The 27,835-nt window shown below is 40.1% G+C and overlaps 1 protein-coding gene across 2 annotated transcripts in view; it reads left to right on the top strand.

The window, feature by feature from the left end:
- Agbl1 (AGBL carboxypeptidase 1) overlaps positions 1-27,835 on the top strand; it is a 705,341-nt gene that overhangs the window by 89,742 nt on the left and 587,764 nt on the right. For both annotated transcript variants that reach the window (XM_071607355.1, XM_027922002.2), the window contains exons 5-13: positions 2,161-2,369; positions 9,280-9,445; positions 10,386-10,453; positions 14,953-15,069; positions 16,131-16,696; positions 18,214-18,297; positions 18,520-18,606; positions 21,104-21,252; positions 22,679-22,766. In XM_071607355.1, coding sequence (XP_071463456.1) covers positions 2,161-2,369; positions 9,280-9,445; positions 10,386-10,453; positions 14,953-15,069; positions 16,131-16,696; positions 18,214-18,297; positions 18,520-18,606; positions 21,104-21,252; positions 22,679-22,766 — 1,534 coding nt within the window. The remainder of the gene's footprint in view (positions 1-2,160; positions 2,370-9,279; positions 9,446-10,385; positions 10,454-14,952; positions 15,070-16,130; positions 16,697-18,213; positions 18,298-18,519; positions 18,607-21,103; positions 21,253-22,678; positions 22,767-27,835) is intronic.

The raw sequence follows: 27,835 nt of genomic DNA, 5'->3' as shown, positions 1-27,835 counted from the left end.
TCAGCCAGGCATATTGAGCTGACAGAGAAATCCCCGTGTTGGAGAGGTGAAGGAAACCCTAAAAGCTCTGCTACAGCTCCCCATCAGATGTCAGACAGCCCATAGGACAGCCCTGCTGGGTGGATTGACATTCTGTGCCTGGACTTGAATTCTCTGTCTGAACATTTTCTGTGCCAGGTCTCTCACTGCTACACAGGGTCCTTCCTCTTGTTGGATAGCCTATGAGCAATTCCTTTCCCAGTCAAGCCAAATTCTACTGTTCCTATGTCTTTCTTTCTTTTTAATTTTGTTAGAGCATTATATTTATACATAATATCTGGGTTCCTTTTGACATAATTATACATACAAGAAATTTGATTTCTAATTTGTTTTTGAAGTCTCTCTGTTGAGAGCAGCCATAAACCAACCCAGCCCCTCTGTAGGACAGCCCTGACACAGGACAGGCGAGATTCAGTGTGCAGATCAGGTGAGACATGTAGGAGGCTGAAATAATGAAGGATTTTTATTGATTAAAGACCCCAGAGAGTGTGTGTGTGTGGGGGTGCCCACAAGAGCTGGTGAGAAGTCTGTAGGCAGCAGGAAATTCTACCAGCACTGTGTCAGAGGAGCTAGGACTGGGAACCAGGTCTCTGTTAGGTCCTTGGTGTTATGCCTCAGGCATTTCTGCAGGCAGTGTCTTGGCTACTTTAAAGGAAACAAGCATGGGCCTGGCACAGTGGCACATACCTGTAATCCCAGCGGCTCAGGAGGCTGAGGCAGGAGGATCGCAAGTTCAAAGCCAATCTCAGTAATTTAGTGAGTCCCTGAACTGTTTAGCAAGACCCTGTCTCAAAATAAAAAATAAAAATGGGCTGCGGATATGATTCTATGGTTAAGCACCTCTAGATTCAATACCTAGCACAAAATTAAAAAAAAAAAAGAAGCACGCATGGAGGGGAGACTTATGTACAGGACTCTGATGTTGGCCATCAGATTTCATCCTGGCTGGCAGCTGTGAGATAGGTTGGGTTAGGGTTCAATGGTTAAGGATCAAGTAGATCTCAACCATACCTGAGGAAGGGATTTTTCCCTGGGGAGGGGGGCGCGGTTCTGTAAGCCACAGGTGATGAGGTACAGGTGATGGAGTTTCTGCCAGCTTAATTCAGGCCTAAAATCAGATGCAGAGGCAGCAAATATACCAAATTTATGACCCCGTGGTTATCCATCAGCTGGCTTCCATTCTCTAGAACAACACTTTGACACATCTCCTATGCCGACAGCCTTTCAGATATCTCACTTGGTCTTTTTCTTCCCCATCTAACCTTGTAGTTTGCTTAACCTAAAGAACAATATCCTAGGTCCACAAAGATTCAGTGGAGACCTGGAATCTGGGAATGCAGTGGAAAGTGCTCTCCCTCTTTCTTTCCTTCCTCTCCCCTCCCCCTGAGAATTTTATTTTCCTGAGAATGATTTACATTCACATATACCAATTGTGAATTTCCTAAAAACAAAAATATTCTCTTTCATAACCACAGCTCATCAATATCTGAAAAGTAACCCTGATATAACATATATATAGATCTTAGTCAAATTTTGCCTATTGCGCCACTGATGCCTTTTATAGTGAAAAGAAAAATTGTTTCACGGTCCAGGATCTAAGTGCTCTATTATACGGGGATGTCATGTCTTTTTAGCCTACTTTAGCCCCAATCCCTCAATCTTTTTTCCCCCTTTTATGATCTTGACATTTGTAATGAATATAGGTCAGATATTTTATAGCACATCACTTACTCAGAGTTTGCTTATTTTTCTCATGACTTTGCTCAGGTCATGCGTTTGGGGCAGGAATACCACGGAAATGATTTTGTGTCTTTCTCAGTGCATCATTATATCAGGAGACACATCACAACTCTGTTCCATTACTGGTGTGTTGATTTGATCAGTCAAGTAAGAGGACATCTGCCGATTTTATGTGCAGTGGTAAGGGCAGAAGCTGGGATCTGAACCCAGGTATTTTAACTCTAGAGTCTACATGACACCTTTATGTATCTCTGGAAGTGTGAACTTGATAGATATATATGGAATTAATGAAGGATCTTGGGAGGACTCACTGGGCTATTCTCAGGCAGGTGTGGCCCTGGAGAGCCTGTGATTGACATTGCCTTTTCCCTGTGTTGTCAGAGTCTAACAGCCGCAGGGCGGTGAACAGAGGCTATGTCACCAGCTTGCTCAGACTGCATCAGGACTGGCACAATCACGACACCGTCAACACCTTCGTGATGATCCGTCGGGGGCTTCTACTCTGCCTCCAGCACATCGCCACCTTCCGGTCGGGCAGGGAGGCCTTCCTGGCGGCCCAGGGCATGGAGACCCTGTTCAGCATTACACAGGTAATGCTGTGTTGGGATTCACTCTACAGTCAGATGATAGCTGAATGATTCCTAAGGGCTGAAACACAACTAAACAGAACAGGGAACACTTGACAATGTTCTTGGTGCTCACTGTGACAGGTGTTCTGGATTCAAATCCTCAGTCATTGATTCATTCATTTATTCCATATATCATCTATTGAGTTCACACTACTAGAGGCCCAGAATGGTGTCATGTGAACTCTAGAGTCAGGGTACCTGACTCTAGAAGTTGAAGTCTCTCTGTTGAGAGCAGCCATAAACCAACCCAGTCCCTCTGTAGGACAGCCCTGACACAGGACAGGCAAGATTCAGTGCAGATAAGGTGAGATGTGTAGGAGGCTGAAATAATGAAGGATTTTATTGGTTAAAGACCCTAGAGAGAGAGAGTGTGTGTGTGTGTGTTGGGGGGGGGGTGATTCCAGCCTCTGCCCTGACTGCTGTGCAACCTCAGAAAAATCACTTATTTTTTCTTAAAAAAAAGATGGAAATAAAAACATCTAGGTTGTTGTGTGAACTAAATAGTTAATGTGCTCAAAAGAGTGCTTGGCATATTTTAACTGCTTCTTGATTGTGAACAGTTATTGGAAGAATAGTACTGGAAATCTAGTGGTGAAAATAGCAGATAGACTCTTGGTCTTGTGGGGCAAATATCCTAGCAGGAGACAGACATTAAGCAAGAAAAGAATCCTATGAGGAGGATAATTTCCTATTGTTCTGTGTGATCAAGAGTGTAAGGGTGACTCCCATAGGTGGAGGGGTGAGGTGTTCTTTAGAAGGACCTGGACATGCGAATTGTAAGGGGACAAGAGTCCCAAGCAAAGGGAGATCAACTGCAAGGCCTGTGGAATGAATGTGTGGTCTAGGGTTACCTGGATGCCAACCCAAATAACTAAGTCTGATGATGATTCAGACATCATCATTCAAGGCTATATTTATCCTCTTTATTGGTGACACAAGAATCCCAAATCTCCATTATCTGCACTTTTGCTTATGTTAGATCCCCAGTGTCTTCCTATTTACCAGGTTCTGCACTTATCGATCCTCTCTGGAGCCCCCTCCATTTTTTCTCTACCTGAGTATACCCAGAGGTAGCGAGGCAGTCAACAATTGGGCTGTTTTCTGACCATGGTGTCTGTAGACTTTTCCCATTTAAAAAATGGCTTTTCCCCCTAAACCATAACATAATACTGTGCTGCAAACCAATATCTAATTTTCTACATGCTATCACCTCTGGGTTTCTCTCCATCATCATAGATTTCAGAGCTTCTCAGTAATGAAATAGCTGCATTTTACATTTTTTTTTCCTGGATGAAGCAAAGCTTTGAATTTTTCCAAGTTTCCACATGCTTTTTGGAAGCTTGTAGTCACCCAAATCTCTAATCTCTCTCAGTTTTTGTGAAATGTCCCTTTGTGTTGCTGATGCTAAAAACCTCCATTCTGTCTTGTCCTCTACCCTCTGTAGTATTTGCTGTTTCTCTGTTCTGTGCTACAAAAACAATTAAAAGAGCAGTAAAAGAACATGGCCACCCCAGATATACACATCTATGATAGGACTACAGTGGAGAATACACCAAGTGAAGCCCAGGAATTGAGGGGTTGCAAGTGTGTATGCAGGGTTTTAGTAGCAATTCCTCAGTAGGTTAGTGAAGACATCAACTGTTCAATTAACCACATTTATAACAAGCTCCCAACCTCCAATTACTGCTGCAAATGGAAGCTGGATGTGAATGGAGGTGGAATCTTATAGCAAGGTTTCTCCATCCCATGTATTATATGAAAAACCTGTTCAGGAGGGGTCTGTGGAAAAATGCTGCATAAATTGGCTGTGATACATTAAGGCCAGCACATGGAGGAGTGTGAGAAATGTATGGGTGACAACTTCAAGGTGTTGAATTCTCCCCTTTATCCCTGCCCTGTTTTGCTTTTAGTGTTTTAAGTAATATGTTCTTCTAGAGGAGATGTTCTCAAGTTCATGTGCAAAGTCTGACATTTGACATTCTACTGTTTTGGGGAAATGATCCTTTCAGGTGCAAGATATGTTTTCTTGGCTTAGAAACCAAATGGCCCATTACTCCCCTGGCAGAATCATAGCAAGTGTTGAGTAGCCTCCCAGTTCTGGGCTGAATGCTCTGAGCACAGATGCCCTTTGCAGCTGTGCTGAGTTTGAGCTGCCCATCACCCCTGCTGCCTCTTCTGCTGGAGAAAGCTGGCCGGATGGCCGACTCAGGGACCTTGGATCTGGTGATGGTTGTTTCAATCTCTGTTTAAAAATCAGAATGATCGTGGTGGTAATGCTGCTGCTGCTGCTGCTGCTGCTGCTACAGCTGCTAATGATGATGACAGTGATGGTGGTGAAATAATAATGAAGCAGCAACAGTGGAAGAGGAAGAAGAGGAGGGGGAAGACAAGGAGAAGGGAGGGACAGTTTCTTTGTATGGAGCTCCTACTACGGCCCATGTCTAACTTAGTGATTTATACGAACCTTCCAATTTTGACATTTTTAAAAAGTTTTTGAGGTAGACTGTATTATCATCCTCATTGTACAGATGAAGAATCTGAGAAAAAACATTAGGTAATTTGTCCAAGTTCAGGAAGGTAGTTACTGTTGGAGCTTGGCTTTGAATCTGCTGGCTTCACCTGAGAGCTTGTGCTTTTCCTCTGTGTACTAGCATTGCCCCAAGTTGAGTATGCACTGGGGTGGGCTGGAGGGCTCCTTACCACAGGGCTCTCTGGGCTTCATCCTCAAAATTCCTGACCTAGAAGGTCTGAGGAGGGGCCTGATAATTTTCACATTAGGCAGTTTCTAAGTGATATGGATGCTGCTGGTCCGGGGAACACAGTTTGAAAAGCACAGTCCTGTACTATTTCTGTTGATGTTTATGATATAATTACAAGCCTACCGGGCATGAAATTGACTGAGAAAAAGCTATTTTTTGAGTCTTTCCCATAGCTTTTGCCCAACGTATTGTCCTTTGCCTTTCTGTTGAAGCCACTGCTTGTCATGTCTCTCTCTTCATGAGCCCACCTCTTTGTTTCCTGGGTCACCATTCCTGTGCATACCTCTAAGCATCCCCTCAACATTCAAAGGCTGAGGTTATCTATAGTGCAGGGAAGGAGCTGTATACTGCAAGGCAGTCTTGTTGGAGATTTGTATGAAGAAGGTAGAAGGATAACTTAATGTAAGATTAAAAGAAAAAAAAAAACATAGAGGGATGCTCTGAAACTGTATGAGATAGTTATCCATTTGGACAAATAGGTAATCACAGAAGGAATAAACCCGTGTGAAATAATCAGATGAAGGGACCATTTGCTTTAGAGCTATAACAACTTAAGAGGATTAAAAAGCTGCAAAAATTTGGTGGTTCTCAAAGTTGACATGCATTAGAATCACCCAGAGATTTATACAGACTGCTAGACCCCATCCCCAGAGTTTCTAATTTGGTTGGTCTGAGGTCTGCACAAGCTTGTACATTCTCACAAGTACTCAGGTGAGGCTGATGAAGCTTGTATTGGTATCGCACTTTGAGAACATCACTGGGAAAAGGAATGCTATTGCCTCACAAAAGACACAGCAGCTGCTATTTTCCCAGAAAGAATGGAAGGCCAAACCTTGATTCATTAGGATCCTCATTGCTAAACAGGCCCAGCTACTACTATCATGGATCTCTGAAAGGAAGGACTGAATCCTAATGAGAATGTTACCAACTTGGCATCAGGAGCTAGATACCCTGGGGGTCAGATTGGCCCAAGAACATTTAATTTTTACTCAGTTTCCTGAGTCCTAATTTATGAAGGGTGTTGGGGCTGATTAATCCTTCTCAGGGAACTTACATTCTACAGTGGGGACAGACTAGGATGATGGCTGTACAGGAAGTGAATGGACCCAAAACCATGCAGAAGAAGGAAAGCCCCATTTATCTTGGCTGAACAGAGGAGGCTTCAGAAGGAATCCTATTTGAGTCAGGCTAGGAGAACAACTATTGATTTAGGCACTGTTTAGAAGAACCGAGGAGATAGTCTTTGGGCACAGACACGGAGAGGAACTAGTATAGAACTAGTGGGAAAACGGGACATTTTGGGGAGTCAGGCAGAAGGAAAGACCTAGATGAGAGCAAACCAGGGGGTCCCAGACCAAGAGTATTTCCATGGAAGACATTCCTAACTCAGAGCTACAGTACGTCTGCTCTGAGTCTTAGAGTTTACCCTCCTATGTTCAAAAAGTCTAGAAAGAAAGAGGGAGAGGGGCTATACCAGGCTGGGGTCAGAGCATAACTCTTGGGCCCTGAGACCTGAATGACAAGAAAGAACCAGGGCCTCGATGGTCTGAGGAGCTGAGGGTTTCAAGGAAGGAAGAAATAAGCAAATGCAAAGGCCCACATTCAGGTAGGGTGATGGTTTGGGTGTAGAGTGAGCTCAAGATACAGAGAAGTTGGCAGAAGCCTGGTGAGTGAGGGGTAAGGATTGAGGTGAAGTTGGAGACACAGGCAGGGGCAGCGTTCAGTGCTTCCTGAACCATGGGAACGAATTTGGTTTTTTAATTTCCATCACACAGAAATAAGAAGGCATAAGGTGGAAAGAAAGGGCAGATCAGACTACATAGTTCTCTACCTCATGAGCAGGAATTTGGATTTTTATTTTATCAGGTTTAAACATGGAGAAACATGGTTTTAAATTTAAAAAAATAAAAATTTTAGGGACAACAGATGTAACTCAGGGTTAGAGCTTTTGCCCAGCATGAGGCCCTAGCTTCAATTCCCAGAACTGCCTGAAAGTGTTTTTTAGCTGTAGCAGGATACATAGAATATGAAATTCACCCTGTTACCTCTTTTTAAGTATACAGTTTTGTAGTGTTAAGTATACTGCTGTACAGCTGCACTCATGCTTCTCCACAACACTTTTCATCTTGAAAACTGAAACTCTATTCCCATTAAACTGATTTATGCTTTTAAAGGAACGTTTTCAGAGAGGAGATTATCAGAGGGCATGAGGGGAAAGAGGGAGAGTTAAGACGGTGAGGGGGAACGTTGCTCTGCCTGCAGGAGCTTAGTGGGAGGTGCTAATGGCATTGGCTCCTGTAGAAGCAGAACTGGGACATGACTTCTCTCTCTTAACCAGAATCCTTTTCCACTGAAATGTCTCACTTTGTTATTATGAGGATTATTACTAGGACTCTTCCCTGAGTACTGTGACCTTCTAGGATCTACTTTTTTTTAAGTGATTTTCTGAAACTAATGATGCCTTCTGACATCCTAGGCCTGCTGAGCACCTATCTGTTTGCTCTAGACAAGTGGACCTAGGAATTTCTATTACCTTGGAACCAAGGATCACCTGTGAATTTCTAAGTATTTCCTCTACAGTGTAGTAGACATCAAATATAATATTATTCCTAATGCCTTGGTTTCTGAAGATTTTAATACCATCTCCACCTTCCCCAATTCAGCTCACACTGTGGACTGAACTTTCAGAACACTGTTTGTGTTTGCTTCCATTCTTCCACTGACTTTTCACCATTTCACACAAGGTCAAAAGCCTGATCATATCTATCAGCATTGATTATAATCCTAGATTGACCTGGTTTTAAAATGTTGGCTTTTCTGGCTGAACTCTGCCTTGACCCTGGCTCTGTTTCTCCCAAGGTTGAGGTTTGGAACATATCTCTGATCAGCCATCTATCTCAGCTTCCCTGTTCCTCTTCTACATTCTTTTTTATTTTTTTTTCTTTTATCAACTCTAATAACTTTTCACTAAACACTTGAGGCCATTTGACCAGGCCAAGGGGTGGAACAACCTCAACTAATTCATTTTCCATGGGAAGTGTTTCCTGTTGTGCACTCTGACACAGCTGATTGGTACCATTTCAGCACACTGAAGGGAAGATGGCATTCTTGATTGTATTAAGACATTTCTTTTTGGAGAAATGTAGCTATTGAAGTTATTTGGGTAGCTTAAATTCATAGGTACATTTTTATCAAGATATTTTTCCTCCATGTTTTTGCATATGGAGCTATGTGCAATGTGGGCCTAGGGGTACACAGTGTGGTAGTATCACAGAACTTCACATGTCCTGTGGTGGGACCCCACATCCACCACAGCTACTGCTATGACTTATTATCCTCAGAGGTTGCTGCTCCTGTTAGCAGTATCAGACTGGAAGTCCACACTAGTCAAATTTCTATACCAAGTCAGCACAAAAAATCATTTACTACTGAAAAAAAAAAAGATTGTGTTTTTGCCAAGGAGATACAGAACAATACTGAATTCTTTCTCTCTCTCTCAATTTAGTAAACTTGTTCTTACATTTTTCAGAGTGTCTGAGAAGAAGGATCTTGTTATGTTCCATCAGAATCAAAATGTTACATCTGCAAACCCAATTTTTCTTTGCTTTGGGCAGGTACCAAGAGGGATCAACACTGGGCTTTGAGATGAGGCATGCTGTTTAATTTAGGTACATGGGATTTACCGAGTCTTTCTTTCTGATTTCATTATTTTATCTTTTTCCTTTATGTTTTTCTCTTTAGCTGAAAGAGCAAAGCAAGACTTCCATCAACTCAGCTTCTCATTCCTTATCTCAGTCTATAATTTACAATGACTCATGGATGGTCAGAGGAAGGTGTCCCCCTTCTCTTTCCACAGCCATCCTCGGCAGTGTCTTGCTTTAAGGCCAGCCTCCCTTGAAGTAATTATAAGTCTATTCTCATAGTACCAGATGAGCAGTGTGGGAAAATACTACATTAAACAAAATTCTATGTGAGAATGTTCAAACTAGACATTTGACACTAAGGCTGTTTTCTGTCCATTTAGCCTATGTGTGATTCACCTACTGAAAAATGTTGGAGTGAGGGGTCTGTACATAGATGTCAGTGTCTGATATCATTTTTCCTTTGGTCAGAATTGCCTGGACAACAAGGGCATGGAGCCTGTCATCTCTGTCATGCTGCAGATCCTGAGGCAATGCTACCCAGTGAGTCCACTTCCTTTGGTCACACCCAGCAGTGCCTATGCCTTCTCAGTCCCTGGGAGCTTCACCCCTGAGCCTCCATGTGCTCTATCTGAAGGTAAAATGCCCAGATAGCTATGAGCTTATAGATAAGCTTTGCATTTTAGCAATATGGCAGGGGAATGTGGATGGAAGTAGAATTCGCTGTTTTGCAGGTCAACCATGGTTGTTCAGTAAGATAATTATAGGTATACACAGAAAAAGCAGGTTTTTTTTCTTTTAGACAAACACCCAGATCTGTTATTTTGCTCTTAATTATTAACTGTTGCCACTTTGCTTGGTAGCTATTGAGAGCCTCTACTATCTCCTTAAATAATTAAAAATAATCTATTCACAATTCTGTGATGGAGTTCTTTCTAATGTACTGACTGTTAGTGGAATTAATTTTCCTGAAGGATTAAACTGAAAGAAATGTCTTGCTATTAACAACCCCATGCTACTCATAATGGAATATTTACCAGTGTGATTTTTTTAATCTCCAGAAAGATCTTAACTGTCAAAAGAATTTAGTGCTTTTCAACCCCGGTCTTCCTTGTATGGAACAGATTTTGCTCAGGTGTAATTTTGCCACAATGACATTAGATGTTTTTTTTAAATAAGTTCCTGTATTTAAAAATTAGAGACTGAAAGCTATATTCGTGTTGTAACAAATTTTGTATGCATGTGATTACTAAACTTTGGCATTGACAGTTACACAAATATCCATAATCGAGTGGGAGAAAAACCAGAGTGGTATAGGTATGTCATTTTATTCTGTTTGTGTCTTGCATTTGATGTGGGACCACAGTTTAGACTTAATGATCTCGTGTTTACACGCCTGCATGCACACTCTGCATGCACACCCTTTATACATACAGATAAGATTTAGAGTGCACTGGGATACTGTGCACTTTAAACAATGGGTCCCTTATTGGTGTGAAGATGCACCAACCACTGTGATGAGTCTAAGAAAACAGAAATGCCTCATTCATTTCACCACTTTTCTTTTCCACATGCAGAAGATTTTGAAGATGATGGTGATGAAGAGGTGGACAAAGACTTGGATTCTGAGGATGTGAAAGAGGAAGTAGGTAGACAAGCTCTGGCTTGTAATGATCTCCACATTCACATCATGCAAAGAAAAATATCATGTCCCATGTTTGCCAAATCCAGTGTAAATTTTAAGGACTTACTTTAGTGCTACCACTATGGTGATTGATGCTCAAAAAAGGACAACTACTGTTATTGATTTCCCAGTTATCATTTTCATCTTGATGAGTCTAGTATACTGTTTCATTGTGAAATTGGAGCTATTGATTGTTAAAATGTTATTATTCTATTAGCGTGATCCTTGCATAGACACTTAATGCTTATGGTTGGTTTATTTAACAAGTGCCCATGAGACCATGCAAAGATTTTGCAGGACACTTTCTACTCATTCACACCTATCTTCATAAAGCACTCTTCTTATCTGCCGATTCTTCACAGAGCTAGTGCATTGTCCAAACCCACTTATATTTGTGGGAATTGCTCTCCTTTGAGTTGCAAAGTGTACAACCTGGCCCACAAGAGAGTCATGCTCCTGGGCCCCTATCTGACAGTGGCCTCTGTTACAGAACAGAAGTTAGCAAACTTTCTATAAAAAGTCAGATAGTAGTTATTTTAGGTATACTATACTGTACAGCCTTTGTCACAACTGCTCAAATTGCCATTGTAGCATAAAAGTAGGCACTAAGAATACATGAATGAGTGGGTATGGCTGTGTTCCAATAAAACAGACAGAAGGACGTACTTTGCTGACTGCTTTTCTACAACAGGCATTCTAAACCTTGGCACTTTGGCATTTTGAGTGAATAGTTTCTGTTTGTGGGGGCTATCCAGTATATTGCAGGGTGTTTAGCCACATCCCTAACCTCTGAACAATGCTAGCGTCTATCCCTTTGCTCCTCATTCGTGAACTGAATTTCCCTTAGTTGAGAACCTTTGCCTTTGAGCAATTACTTATCTGTGCATTATAATTCTCTCTTCATTCTTGATGATGCACATGGATTTGAACAAGTTTCTTCAAGTTCCTTAGTTTTGTCATCTGCAGAATAACACATAGGAGTAAATGCTACCATCCCTAGGGATAAAACTCCAAATTAGAAAACTATTTCTGTCTATCTTCCTTCCCTCCTTCCTTCATCTATTTCTTCATCCATTGGTCGGTTTGCTCATTGTTCCTTCTTTCCTCCCTCTGTTTCTCCTTCCCTTTCCTCCTATCTAGAAAGAATCTTTTGAGTTCTCTATCATGATAATCACTCACCTTGCTGAAGGTAGTGGCAGACATTTAGTGACTATCTCTTAGCCACATCTCTGGGCTTAGACTGCTATTGACAGTCTGGTGTTCTCAGGGTTTTGTTGATAAATAGAATCATTTCTGAAGTCATCAGTGGCAAATTGGTTCTTTGCTGTGGGTTGGCGGCGCAGGCCTGTGGAGTACGTGCTGAATTATTTGAATAATACTGCACCGCGGCAGTCATTCATCAATGCCACTTTCCCCTCCCCTCTTGCTTGCTCTTTGATAACTGGATGTCTGATGTAGTGTCAGTTGCCTCTTGTATCTGATGCAGAGCGACAGGGTGCATGACTTCACCCAGCATGGGAAGGAGGAGTTTCAAATACTCTCCCCAGTCTGCACAGGGTGCTGGAGTAGGGTCGAGAGGAACCTAAACAAATGTACAAACCTGGATGGGAAAAGTGTACAAGACAAATGGGTGAGGGACTAAAAACTATTCATCAAAACCCCTCAAGCCAAGGAGAGGATCAGAAGTCAGTATGAGCATGGATTGTAGAGAAATGGGGTAGTATCAGAACCAGGGCTCCACTGGGGGATGGCAGGAACAGGGGAACTGGTACTCCAGCAAGCTGGTCCTTCCTTGGTGAACTTGGCAGATTTGCTGCCAGAGATGTGGATGAAAAGCCAGGTATATATAGATTTTGGTTCTCAGAACTGATCCAGGCCTTTAACCTGTGGCTTTTTCATTTAAAAATTGCAGTTAATAATTTGTACCACACTTTCAGCGGGCATGATTAAAAGGAACTTTTATCTGCAAAGTTTTCTTGAGAGTTGAATATTGGGTTCTGTGATTTGATTGAAAACTGTCAAGGTCAACATGAGACAAGAGAAACTCACAATAAACAGAGAAGAGAAGTTGGTTATATGTTATTCTCCCCCCCCCACCATCTCCCCCTATACACCCAAACATCAGATTTGAGCAAACTAAGGTCGAGAGGGATATTCAAAGTGAATTCAGGAATTTGTTTCCTTCCACTCTTCCTTTCCTTCCTCTTTTCCTTCTTTTTAAGTTTTCTTCTCTCTTTCAGGTACTTTTTTGGGCATGTCCCCTATAGAGCATGTGAGGTTCTTGGGGATGTAATGTGATACAAAAACAAATGAAACATAGTTTTTATCTTCCAAGATTTCTTAGTCTAGTGAACTTGGGGATTTTGGGTATTAAAGTTTAAGTCAGGAACGTCAAACTTGAACTCAAGTGTGTGGCAAACAATATCCAAAACAATATCCAAGAATTCCAGTGTAAGAGGCAAGGGCCAGAAAGCATTATCTGGATTGCAAGGTGTCAGAATCCTAGATGGTGAAGGGCATCTGGGTTGACTTGAGGACATAGAAACAGGTCCATCTTGAGGTAATTATTAATGGTACTTAGAAAGTCCATAGGAAGAGGTGATAACTTGGCTGAGTGACAGGAGAAAATAAGCTCCAGACCTTTATAGACCAGAAACTGTCTCTGTCTCTATGTCTACTCTGCTATTATGCCAAGAAAGCACCCATTGACTATTCATGAATGAATAGTTGTGACTTTATTTCAATAATTTTTTTTTTAACAAAACAACCTGTGGGCCACGTTTTAGTAATTCCTACACAAAGACTCAGTGGGTCCCCTGGCCACATGTGGGATGAACTGACTGCAGCATGGGTTACATGACACTGCTCCCTCCAGACACACCATTGGAGCCTAACTCACTGATGGGGACACTCTTCCCAGTGTCTGGCTGGGTGGGGTTTTCAATAGGGCCACCCCAGGCCATGGCTGGAGGAAAACAGGAAGTGATAAATGAAGCTGAACAGGTCAAGAGTGGTGGCTATGGAGTTTGGACCAGGTATATGTACACTGAACCTGAAATATGAAGCTGAACAGATGACCATGAAATTTAGCATCAAATAAACTATAGTCATGTATAGTTTATTTGAAATTTGGAGGAAAATTACATAAGATGGATTGAATATTGAGTTTTACTTTTTTTCCCCTGGATTAGGAGTATAAGCATATATTTCCCACATTTATATGATTTAGGTCTTTTTAGTCAGGACTGCCAGTTTGTTCCTTAACTAACTAAGTACTCATCGAAAACACGTGGTAGATTTTTCACCCTTGTTTTATTAAGGGAACTTGATCTAAGATATGGAAAGATAGAGTGCCTGGACTGTTTGATTCTGGGTGTCTTTTCTCTGTAAGACTACAACCCTTAAAAAACACACAAGTGTTCAGAAAAGAATCACCTTCATCATGAAACTAACCAAAATGATAATGTAGAAGAAAGACTAAACTGACTCAGAGTATTCTACCCAATGAAGAAAATACTGGTGGTATTTTGTACACTTGTAAATGTACAGAGAGCTAAAGGTGTAGTAGGAGAATGAAACTGTTCCCCAGGACCTGCAAGGATTGATAAAATTTCTCTGTTGCCTCTTTTTCCATCTTATCCTCTACAGTCTTCCTCTTATGTTCTCTGCTTCAACTATCTTTCTTTTGTGACCAAATTCAGACTCTTCCTTCTTCTAGTTATTCCTTTTTTTGCATAGTTGACGTTTTGTCATTTAGGTCATGGATATATTCATATGATAGTTTTTGTGAGACCTCAGATAACTCAGTTCAAAGTTTTCCATAACCCAGACTCAGTCACAATTAGATCATTCTCTTTCATCATTTCCAGGACATTTTCTGTTGTTGGTAATGATCTCATTCATTTGTTTACTTTATTATTTACTGTCTTCTCTCTCTTACTATAAGGCAAATTCCACAGGAGCATGGACCTTTGTTTCTTCTCTCATTGACTCTTTCACTCCAGAAAGCCATTGACTCTCATTGACTCTTCAGAACCTAGAAGAGTCCTTGCTCATAGCAGGTGCTCATTAATGTTTGGGATAGAGTGAAGGGCCCACCTAAACAGAGGTAGAGAGACCAACAGGGATAATAATCACAAAGATGTAGATCACAGTGGTAAATGAGATGAATATTTTCTTGCTTTATTGTTTACATAGTTTACCTCATTTTATAGAAATTATTATTTATGAAGAGGACTCAAATACTGACACAAATTCTGAGAAAAGTTGTTTATTTTCTTCTTTTCTAGTGTAAAAATGCAATGTATGTATGTTTAATTATCCACTGGATAAGCTAATGTTACAACCTGAGGCCAAGAAACCATGTCCTAACACTTGGAAGAAGAACATTGCATCTTGTCTTGTTGCCTTTCAGGGTGGATGTCATGACTGTAACCTGTTCTTTAAATATCCCTCTGTAGTATGATGACTTGGAAACTGATGTGGACAAGCTGAGTTCCAAACCTGGACTTGACCGACCTGAAGAGGAACTCATGCAATATGAGGCAATGTGTCTGGAGCTCTCCTATAGTTTTGAGGTAGGACACAGACTGTGGTTTCTGCTCCTTTGTGATGCATGGAGAGTTCTTTGCAGAACCTGGGAGGCCAAGCCAAACAGAGTGTCCAGATGTAAAGCATTGCTTATCATGAGCCATTTGCTTCTGGGCTCCTTCTGAGAGAATAGCAGAAGGGTAAGCAAAAATTTGAAAATGGTGGCCAAGGCAGGATGCATGGCCAGTTTCTACAGTCTGACATCCTACACCTGGGATGGCACTAGAGTGAAAGTACAGAGTATGACCTATTGGTTAGTGGGCAAGGTATCCTGGCCCCATTCACTGAAATAGCAAGTGAACATCCTTGATGACTTAATTGTTCTCTTGCTAAAAAGATGGACTTCTAATGGTGGCCATCCTGATTCCAGACTGGCTTTGTTAATAGAAGCAAATAAGGAACCTTACACCTGGTGATGTCACTCCAGTGCCTAGTTGCTGCCATTGATGTTGCTGCTATCAAGATTTTAAACCTGCTTTTTGATCTTTGTTTTTTTTTTACAGTTCTTAATAAATAGTGCGTTTGGCCACATCAAAGGGCATAGCTAGTTGCATATAGAAAGGAGTTAACATGTTCTGTTTCACTCCAGAAAGCCAAAGACTATTGGTGGTGAAAGTTGCAATGAAACAAACTTCAATTCAGTGTAAGGAAGACTTTCTTTTAATAATCAGAATTGTCCTAAAAAAGTGCATTACCTTTGGGGTACTATGAAAGGCTTCACTCTGGGTTTCAGTGAGGCCCTATAAACTAAGTTGTTCAACTAGGTTGAAATTTAGTGGGAATTTGGAGAAGACATACATACATTCATGTACCATATAGAATTGTACTAGATCCACCAAAATCCCTTCCCAAACATGAGTTTGTATGATTCTACCTTTTTTTTTTTGACTCTTGAATGTTAATCTTCCCTTGGCTGATGCTAGAAAAAGCTTCCCAATTCACAGGATTTTTGCTTAGCTCTGTGCCCAGGGAGTGAGGATAGGGATCAAAGTGTATTCTCTACTTGCAAAGAAACACTGACATATTCTTTTCCACTCTAAACCCCAAGGAACTAGAGTCCAAATTTGGAGATGATGCAAACTTTGAAGACTCTCAGGACACCAATCACCACCACATTCCCACTGCTGCCTCCCCAAAGCAGCACTGCTTGAAGAAGGACCAAACCTCCTGGGGGCAAGAAAAAGAAGACACAGTTCAGACTTCTCTCCTGAGCATGGTGAAGATGGGAAGGTCCTCCAAGAAAAGACCCATAAAGAACATATACCATGATGTGCAATCCAATGGTCTTGGCATAGATTCTCTTGGAAATGATATCCCTGACATTCAGACTTCCCCAAAAGAGGATGGTTGGGACATAGAAGCTATTTCTTGCCCAAGGATGAGTGCCTCCTTTTCCAATTCCACGAGTCCTAGAGAAGCTGGTGAAGCAATAGATAAGCTTCTAAACCTACATCCCAAGCATATCCCTTTCCATGATCCCTGTCTTTATATGGCCAAAGCCAGAAGAACCAGATCTGTGGTAGACTTCAAGATGGTGGCGTTTCCTGATCTCTGGGGACACTGTCCACCTCCCTCTGCCCAGTCCATGTTGGAACGCAAATGTGGAGTCCAGAGGTAATGAATGGTGCTACTGACTTGGGATCTGTATTTTTCTTCAATATTTCTACAGGTGGAATCATTGGTACAGATAGTTCTGCTATAGAAAAGTAAGCATTAGTCAAGAACAGTTTGAAGCCCTTTGGGAAACTTTTACCACCATAAATGCTTGTTTCCCTACTAGGGCATTCCAGAGTTGAGGATGGAGAAGTGGTAGGCTTGTGTTTCCTGACAAAAAAATTCCTTGGATGATTCTAATACAGCCCGTTGCCCCATACTCATTGTAAACCACAAAACAGGGGAAGGTCATCTAGTTTCTCCAAATACTGGAATCTTTTCTAAAAAGAATGTTTAAATGTTTATATATTTATTGAATAGTAGGGAAAAAACCCTGATTATTGGGAGTGCCTTGCTTGTTTACTGCACATTGGCATCTGACTTCTTGCTAATAGAAAGGTGGTATATTGTCATCCCATGGCCCCAATGTTACAGACCCTGGCTTGGTTTGGAGAATGAGTTTGCTGCATCATTGAGGAGGGAATGGGACAGAAAACCCATATCCTTCAGGGCAGAACAATGAGTGATAGATTATTCCCAGAATGTAGGAGAGCTAGGTCTTTGGATCAGCATAGTGAGATTAAAATGAAAACCATTAAAAATGAGGAAAAAATATTTTCCTTGAAAAAAAAAGAATGTGTATCTACTAAGCCAAAGTATACAGACCAGAAAGTTTTATTTCCAGCAAATGGTTCTCTTGATGGTTGGTTCCCACATGGATTCTTGATTGAATTCTCTGACCTCATCCCTAGGACATTATCTGCCATGCTCAACTTCCTGAGAAACTCATGTCAGAGGCTGTTTTGCACAATATTATCCCTGCATAGATCTTCCCTCTCATTCCAGCCTTTATTTCCAGTCCTTCCTCACCCTTTGTTCATCCCACCTCAATGAACTGGATTGGAAATGTAAGAAAGGAAATTGAAGTCCTTCTGAGCTTCTTTCCTTTCTCTTACTTAAATTTTCCCGATATTATTTCTCTGACAGGAGACTGACCTCAGCCTGCTGGAGCACACAGAGCCCAATGAATTTACATGGCATAAAAATACAGAAGCCATCGGAGTTTTACAAACCTTGATCATGAAAATAGTCAATATGCCTGATGTTTCCCTCAAAACGGCCTCAATGCAAAGGAATCCCTTATGTATAGAGTCAGAAAAGTTAAAGTACACTAGCCCAAATGCTCTTCACAAAACTCTCAAAACAAGAATCCTCTCACTGAAATCTAACATCTTTGTTATTTCTAGTCCTACGGTTTGTTATAGAATAATTCAAACTATACTGCTCATAGTTTTAATTTTTAATAAAGAAGAGAAGAAGGTATGGCAGTTTTGTTTGTATCCTTTGAGGCCAAGATTAGGGCATCGGTAAACTTTTATATCTCTCTAATGACCCCCAGGGCCCTTCCCAGGGGACCTTAGAGAAGCTGGGCAGAGAATGAGGGTCAACACTTAAATGTTTCCAATTTTCCTTTCTAGGATCAAGATATTTGAGGATGTCCGAAGGTTCATCCAGCCAAATGATATTATAAATAAAGTTATCTTTAGTTTAGATGAGCCTTGGTAAGTGGTCTTATATATTTATGGAATAGTAGGTATGGAAAATTCTGTTAAACTGCATGAAGACAGTAGTTTTTCATGTTAATAATCCATTTCTACTCCTGAAAACATCATGGTGACTAATCAGGTTAAATATCTATAAGAGAAACCTTATCTTTAAGAAGGTGTCTAATTGTGTCCAAGAATAACAATAAGAAAGTTCACAGGTTCTCTATTGCATTACAGGCCTTTGCAAGACACAGCTTCCAGTTGCCTAAGGTTCTTCTCCAAGTTTGAGTCAGGAAATCTTCGCAAAGCCATCCAAGTGCGTGAGTAAGTAGGGAAGACCACAGGGGTAGTTCTTGGCAGTCCGGGAGAGTAGGCTGTAATTATCTCTTGACCGTTCTGTGTTCAGTGACCTCACACTGGTGGCTTGAAATCAGCCATGGTGAGAATGTTTACCCCATGAAAACTGGAAAATACTATACATAAAGGTTTTTCCTCTCTGATTCAGTTGTTAAACATTTACCAGCATGCCTCTAGAGATCTCACAGGCTAATGTCATAGCAAAGTGAACTTTTCAGTAGAAGAATAAACATGCCTTAGTCCAGATAGTAGGTCCACATTTGGCTGTGGGAGCACTTTGACTGGGACACTTATCGGGTCCTGTTTACATGGAAAGGTATGAAGTGTTCCCTATTCCTACACCACTCCAAGTCTGTTGATGTGCCACTGCTGTGTACTTAGGTGACAGAAATTATGGACTGTCCATCTTTCATTCAAGCAAATGCTCAGTACGTATGTCTCTGGAAAAAAAAAAAACTACTGATGAGGTGTTATTAATAGAAAAGGATTCCATAGATAAGGAAATATAAGGGATAGATAAACTGAAAGGAAGGAAATAATCTTTTTTCATTGGTTGAAGAGATGGTTGTTCTCATGAAATTACCTATCATTCTTTGTTCTATAGAAGGGTGGACCATATTTTCCATATGCCAAAAGGCAAGATATATAATCTGTCTTCTGTGGGTGAACTTCTGAAAACCACAGTCCAGGCAGTGAATGGTAGAGTGGCTACAGATGTTGTCATGAGAGCCAGGGCACTGCAATCCCTTTCCAACAGGTGCCTTTGAGCAAGTTGCCCAACTAACTCCAAACATTTATTTTCTTTCCTATAAAACGAGGACAATGATAATACCTACCTCATATGTGGTTCATGAGAGTTAAATAATACACATAAATCTCTTAGGATAGTGCCTAGCACATGGTAAGCACTCATTCAGCATAAGCTCTTATTCAGGGATGCATGTTCACTGTGACTAGAACTTGGTGTAGCTAAGACCTGCTTTATATGCACTTAAGGAATTATTTTTGAAGTTGTTCTTTTGGGGATGAGATGAAAGGTGATTTCGTTTTTGGATTTTGCACATGAGTTATTTCCAGCTCAATATCTAAGACAGAGACAAATTGAGCTACTTGGGCTATAAGGGGAAAAGGACAGTCATGTCCAGACTGCTATTCAGTTTACTTCTGTTTCTGATGTCAGCTCAGCTTCTACTTCTTCCTGTGGCTCCTATTTTCTTATTCCTTCTCTCTAAATTCATGTTCAGAGAATCCCAGAGATAATATCTGATTAGCAGTCTCCTGGTTGGACAGTTTTCAGTCCAGTTTGTTTGTGAGCAGCTGGCTAGGCTCAGGTCTTTCTCTTTACATCTGCTTTTGACCAGACAGTAGTAGACTCTTAAACTCAGTCGTGCCCAAGGTAATGGAGACAAATGACGGAAAACAAACTACTTACTGGAAAAAATTTTTCTGATCACTTTTTAGAGAAAGTACTGTGGGAATAGTACATAATTTAAGGGTTGTGACTTTACAGAATTGTCCTTGTGAGTGCTACTCAGTGAGTTTTGCTTCATGCATTGCCTAATGAGCTAAATTGTTAGAGCATGGTCCTTACAGGTACCGCATGAGGGGTAGGATTTCATCAGTTAGCTCTACTCCGCATTCACATGTCTTATACCAACCTTTTACTTCCACAAAGCTCATGATATAATGTTATTTATTAGGGATCCAGAGTGGGAACATATGCATGGGTTAGGGAAAAAATATTTTCCCATTTTAGAACAACAACTCAAAAAGAGTACCAAGAGGATGGGACAATAATATTCCTGAAATGAAATTTCCTGGTAATAATGTTTTAGTCAAAACAGCAAATTCTGTAGTTACAGCTCAGAAAATTAATTACCTCTGGAAACACAGCAACTGAGAGGGGACAGACAAGAGATCCTGGAGTACTGGAATTGTCCTATATCTGTATAATTGTCTATATCTGGCAGCACAGGTGCATCCAGATGCAAATAAATCCATTGAGCTATTCATTTAAGATTTGTGTACTTCACTGCATGTAAGTTATATCTCAATTAAAATGAAAAAAATGCCACAAACAACCTCTGTTATGCTCGTCTAATTCATGTTTTTAGCTCTGTGAGGGGATTTGTATCCATTATACTATTTAATCTTTATAAACAAGCACTCTGAGTTTAGACGCTTTCCATTTTCCATATAAGGAAACTGAGACTCAAAATTAATGTCTAACCTCACATAGTCTTGGCATATACAAACCAGATGGTACTGAGTTTTCCTGAGAAAATTGCGTTTTCCTAGTTGAACAGAAACTTCACTATATTTTAGTGAAAAGACGTGCTACAGTTCTGTCAGTGATTCTTCTAATAGATTCTGAGATCTATAACCCAGAACTTGAGACACATAGATTCTCATTTACCTTAAAGATGTTCCAAATAACCCTTCAGTCTTGCTTCTGACTCTGTAGGTTTGAGTATGACTTGCTGATCAATGCTGATGTGAACAGCTGCCAGCACCAGCAATGGTTCTATTTCAAGGTGAGCGGTATGAGAGCCAACATCCCTTACCGCTTCAACATCATCAACTGTGAGAAGCCCAACAGCCAGTTTAATTACGGTATGGGCCCTTGGGGATTGGAGGTTTTCTTGATAGTATCATGAACTTCTTGACTTTTTACATTATCAAAAGACCTGTGTGTATTACCAGAGGGTTTGAAGTTGGTCTGACACACTTTGGTTGCCTGTGTGGCAATGAAGTGGCCAACCAATAGCACATTGCTAATCCGGAGGAATTTCTGGGAATCCTCACTCTGACATGGAATGTTAAGAGTGCATGAAACACTCAACTATGCTCTGATTCCCTTTCTCTACCTTGAACATCGTTGATGTTGTTGTTGTTATTATTATTATTATTATTATTTTTGCATGTGGGGGTGGTTGGTGGGGACGAGTTGGTGGGGGTGTGGTAGTGCTAAGGATTGAATCCAGGGCCTCACATGAGCCAGGCGAGAACTCCACCTCTGATTTATATGAGCTACACCCCCAGCACCCGACCTTGTGCTTTTGAGATTGGTGAATGTTCTCATTTACTCCTATCTTCAAAAATCCCACAGGAGCAAATGTGTTAATCTATATGTCACAACATGAGAATATCAAAATGCAAATGGGCAACACAGTTTTACCCTCTCAAGAAAACTCTGGAAAAAAGCTTGAATTCTCTTGAGTACCTGTGGCTTATTTTGCAGGGGACATTCAAGAGACAAGACTAAACAATAACTCTTGCTTATTTCGAATATTTCTAGGAATAGGAAATTCTCGTGTTGGCGCTAACTCATATACTACTTTATTGGGTAGATTTGAATAAGGAATAAATATTCCCACATATCTAGCTACAAGCATGAGATCCTGCCTCTGTTTTGTGAGGACTAAATAGACTCTCATTGCCGTAGAAAGAAAATATGAACCTTAACTCTTGTATTTGCTTTGTATGGATACTATAATAAATTTGTGCTTTAAAACAAGACAAATTTATTCTCTTGCAATGCTGGTATCCTTAAGTCCAAATCAGTTTCCAATTGGGATAAAGGGCATGTCAGTGGGGCTATGTTCTCTCTGGAGATGCTAGGGGAGAATCCCTTTACTTTTTTACCTTCTGCAGATAAATTCCTTGCATTCCTTGGTGCATGGCCCCTTCTTGAGACCAGCAACAATGCACCTTCAAATCTCTCTCTGCTTTAGTCACGTTGCTTCTCTTCTTTAGTCAAAACTTCCTTTGCCTTCCTTTCATAAGAGCAGCTGTGATTGCACATAGGGCCACCAGGACAATCTTCCCATCTCAAGATCCTAAACTTAGTCACACTGGCAAGGTCTCTTTCTTTGGTCATACATTGGTTAACATTCACAGTGTCAAGGAATTAAGATCTGGATATCCTTGGGGGCCATTTTTCAACCTTCTACAACTCACTTTCCTTTTTTTTTTTTCCTTTTAAAATCTCCTCTTCCACTTTCCCTCATGGATTAAATCCTGGTTTTATTTTACAAAGGGATGCAGCCAACCCTGTACTCTGTGAAGGAGGCTCTTCTTGGCAGACCCAGCTGGATACGGACAGGCAATGAGATCTGTTATTACAAGTAAGTGAGAGGCTTGAGAAGGTTGTTAACTTCCTTTTCTCTGTCATTCCCTCTTAATTTCTTGCTTTTTCCATATTCATATGATAAGCATCAGTAATCTGTGCTTGTCTGTCATACTTTTTCCTCTGTCCCAATGGCAAATGCCCTGCCTTTTAGAGATAGAAGCTTGTTAAACAGCACTCATAGTAGACAACAAGAAACATATTTTGATTTGCTGAAAAATGGTTTCTCTTCATTTATGTACATTAATACTTCATTATGCACATCTAACTTTTGTTGTCAGACATTAAGAGTTGTACAGATTTTATCTGTAATTAGTACATGAGACATTAATTCTTTACTCATTTTCACTGGGCCCAGTGAACAAAAAGTCTGAAAATCTCTGACATTTTCTTTTCCACCTGTGCTTCACTTTACAAAGTATAGGGGAGTGAGTATGTGGCAGACACACTTAAGTAACTCCTCTTCCATAGCAAGATAGTTTTTGAGTAAAAGATAATAATAAAAAAGGGAAGGTCTACAATATTCATCTTCAGACTTTGATTAGTAGTCAGTTTTATCAATGTATCCTGCAAAGTTGTAATGAAATTTAAATTGTCCCTATTTCTTGTTTTTGATGAAAGAAATGGATTCCAGACCCATGAATTGCTTATGAGTGCATTTTTTAGATGGAAAATAAAATTGAAGTACATAAGAAAAAAGTAAAAGGATAGGAATTGTTAGGATAGGTAGAATATACATAATTCCTTATTAGCTCATTGCCAGGGTTTTATAAAAAATGATAGGTTAGTTCTTATTTTCATGGATAAAGTAAGTCTTATCTTTAAGATTATAAGAGAACCGGTGGGTGTGGGGACTATTACCAGACATTCTAGAGTTTAGGATTGTTATCACTGTCAATATCAAGGAGTGTATGTACACTGAATGCTTCTTGGCTTTTGAGAATGTGAGGACTGTATTGATAGATAGGAAAGGCCAAGAATCTTGTTGCTCTGTTAGATAAAGCAGAAATCACCCCAGACATAATGACAGTCTACAAAACATAGCTGGGCTGACTAACAGTCTGTAATATAAGAGTTGGCAGTGTTCAGTCCTTGATATATGAAGATATGAATCCGAATAGCTTTTTCATATATTCTTGAGAAGGAATCAAAATATTAGAACTTTGTTGGATTTCCATCCACCTAAATGGCAATTACTCTCTGGCCCACTTACCTTAAGACTCTCGGGAATTTCTTTTTGTTCCAAAGAGAATTAGGCTAAAATTTGTCTAGGTTGTAGCATTCACAATTATAGAGGAAAATATGGAAACCTAAATTTGGACCTTTGTGTGTCAAGAATAACTTTTGGTTTCTTCTGAAATTAATTACCATGAGTAAATTTGAAAGGCCCAATTTAAAAGTTAGCCCGGACCTGGAACTTATTAAGAGATTAGACAAATATCATTTTGTGTCCTCTCTCAATGGGAGAAAGCTCTCCCTGGAGGATGCTTCTCTTGGAATTGGGGAGCAACCTCAAGGGGAACAGGTGTGTGTGAAGAGAAGGAAGAAGCCACACATCCAAAAGCACATCCCTAGCCTAAAGGAAGCCAGTGTTAATAGCTTCTAGATTCATTAACAAGACAATTGTTGTGTGATTAAAGAGCAATAGAGGGGTAAGATGAAAACCTTGCATGTATAATGTAATTCATTTTTCATATTCCAGCCATGAATACAAGGGAGATGAATGGATAAGATTGTCACATTGCAATGTAGTTTATTTTACAATTATTCATCACATTATGTTAACATATTTCCAATAATGTGATGTAACAACAGAATAGATACATGTAATCTCTGTTCACCCACAAATCAGAACATTTTCTCTATTATAAAATGCCTTTTATTAAGCAATATCTTTCTCCTTACTTGTGCCTCACAATCTTTGAGTTGATTTGCTTTAGAGGATTTGTTTGCTTCATTCCTGCCTTTATTCTCCGTGATTTATCAGTTTGGTATAACTTTAGCTCCTTATTTCTTTATGTCCTCTCTGGTAGTAGAGGCTCAGAAGTTCTATTGCTAACATGCTATTAAATTCCCAGACATAGTGCTATGTTTTAAGTGGGTGCCAGGGTATTCATTGTGGGGAGAAATGTGAGCCATAGAGGTGGAGTATCTTTTCCACCCTCTTTTTTATTAGTGCATTATACTTGTCCATAGTGGTGGGATTTATTGTTACATATTCATAAATACACACAATATAACAGTAAAATTTGGCCAATATCATTCCCTAGTATTTCCTCCTTCTCTTTTCTTTTCCCTCCCCTGGTCCCTTTCCTCTACTCTACTGGCCTCCCTTAGATTTTCATGAGATGCCCTCACCCCACCTTTCTTTTCCTTTTTCCTCTGACAGCAATGATGAGCAATTGTGAAGGTGGACTGTCTACTTTGTGGGACCGATTGCCATCCATTAGAAATAATCTCCAAATTATTTTGGCTGTGTATCTAAATCATGTACTTATGCATGTACTTACTAATATAGATTTGTTCCTAAATTATTTTAAAATAAATGATACATGTATTACTAGACTATTATATATTGTACATTAGAACATGTGCAAAAAGCAAAGAATTTTTAATGAGAGAATGATGAAACAAATTAGACTTTTTGTTATATGTTTATACTGTTGAAAGCTCAGTGCACACTACATCCACATGGTGAAATTCACCATCACACACACACAAGTGTAAAAAGTATGTAGGAAAATAAAGGAAAAAATACAGTAGTAAGTAGCCTTTTGGATAATTTTGAAAATTTTGACTAATGTTCCAGATCTAATTAGATGATCTTTCCCACATGAACTGTACTGAGGATAGGGTGTTGGCCATGGGCCTTCTGCTCTTTTCTTGATCATTTATGATTGCAATTTAGCACAGTTATTGACTGATGGCTTCTAAGCAAAATGTTAAAAAATATTTTCTGTTTTGAGAGGCTTAGCTTAATTTAGATAATATGATCTGTAAATCTACCAAAATATGCTTCCATAAACTTCCCAGAAGCCAAAAGCAAAACAATGAGGAGGGGCAAATTATTCCTGCTCCTCCCTTGGGAGACTGCCTGTGCAGCCACTGATACTGAACTACCTGGCACATGGAAATAGTTGGTGTAGAATTTAATGTACTTTTCATAATCCATGCCTGGAACACCACAGGGATGGATGGATGAGATTGCTCATTATCTAGTTTGTTTTGTAGTTATTCATCACATAAGGTTGAAGAGGACTGCCTAAGGGCAGTCATGTAAATCCACATATTAAATATGAGACAATTTAATTTCTTTCTTATTACCTAGATAATTGTAAATTTAAGGAGAAATTCTAATATTTTTTTCGTGTGTGCAGTTGATCATCCTGCCCTCCCCTGCAGCATGTCCTACCCCTTCCATCATACCCATGTGTTTCACGCCCCCCCCACCCCGCCCCCAGACTACTCAGCTAGAAAATTTTAAAAAAGGGCCCTCAGGATGGAAGGACATAAATGGCCAGACTCATTTTTCCATACTGCTCATAAAAATAAGTAAGGACAGTTTTAGTTTCTGCTTTATTTACTTTCATATAGCCTGCTTCTCCCTCTCCTGTACACAGCCTCACACCTTTTTCCGATTCTCTCCCAGCTCTGGTCTACAGTAATTTTGGTGCTGAAGGGCAGCGGGAGGGAAGCTACACGCTCTGAGTAGCCCTGTAATACAGAGCGGCTGATCTCTTCTGACATTTATCTCCGCTCGTGAGAGGAGATGGAACAGCTCACTCATGAAGATGAATGTCATACAAGAGCTCTGCCATCATGCATCCTTCCGAGGGATCTCAGGAGAGAGATTTGGTGCTATATAGAATATTAGAGACGCTGCAGACATGGAGAAGCCTGGAGACTTGGTTGCTCTGCCTTATTAGATCCTGTTAAGTGAAATGATGCACTCTTGTTAAACAGGGCCATCATCATTGTAAGATCATCTAATTCACTCTCTGCTTGGCATTTGCTAATATTCATGCACATGCAGAAAAAAAAAATGACTTCCCAGCATTTTTAAAGTACAAATGGAAATAGATTTAAGTTCATAACTATGCATTTGTGTACTCTGCTCCTGGATTCATTGAAGGCTTTATGATTACAAAAGTACAGATCCTTCCAAAGATACATGATTTGGGGAAGGGACAAAAGGGGGGGGGCTTGTAACTGTGGCGCACTTGAGTCTGTCTAGCCCAGATCACCTTTGACCCATGATGGCCTATCTAAGATCTAGTGAATGCAGAATCTGAGAGCCATCCTGATTTTGCCAGGCTCCTTTAACACCTGGGAAGAGTAGATTGACCAGAGAAGTTTCTTGGAATTGAATTTCCAACCTCTCATTAATGGAGTGATCTTAGGCAAATTATCTTGACTTCTCTCAACTTTAGATTCATTGTCTATAAGAATGAGATAATAAGGGCAATTATGGAGCCATGCTCAACACGTAGAAAACTTAGAAAAATAGGTATTCAATGAATGTTAACAACTATTATTAATAATTAGTAGAAACATTGTGGCATCCAGCACCAATGATAGAAAAAAATCATAGTATATGAATCCTTTTTACTATTTCCCATCTGAATTATTTTACATCTGTCTGTTATTTTAGACTCTAAATTAATAGGCCTGATTTATAAAGACAGAAACTTCAATTTTTTTACTTGCTGAATTGAGCCAAAAGACTATTCACCCTTTTATCCATTATTAAGAGGTAGATGATATACATGAAAAACTCTTAGTTTCAGATTTATGTCCACACTTGGAATTGAATCCTGTTTTACTGTACTTGTGTGGAATTACACCTGTCATTTAACATCTGTAAGCCTCAAGGTTCCCATCTGTAGAATGTGCATTATAATGTCATTAAGATTAAGAGATAAAATATGTGTTAAGCATTCTAATTGTTATTTCCTGAGTAATTTATTCTAAAAACTTCAACAGCTGCTGTGCCCAGGCATGAGGCACAAAGGCGAGACATAAGGATACATAGCCTGATCCCTGCCATGAAGCATGGGCAGTGAGGAA

Source organism: Marmota flaviventris, chromosome 2 (assembly GCF_047511675.1).
Source record: "Marmota flaviventris isolate mMarFla1 chromosome 2, mMarFla1.hap1, whole genome shotgun sequence".
Classification (NCBI taxonomy): domain Eukaryota; kingdom Metazoa; phylum Chordata; class Mammalia; order Rodentia; family Sciuridae; genus Marmota; species Marmota flaviventris.
Note: the sequence above shows the minus strand (reverse complement) of the source record. Positions and strands in the feature narration are given on the sequence as shown.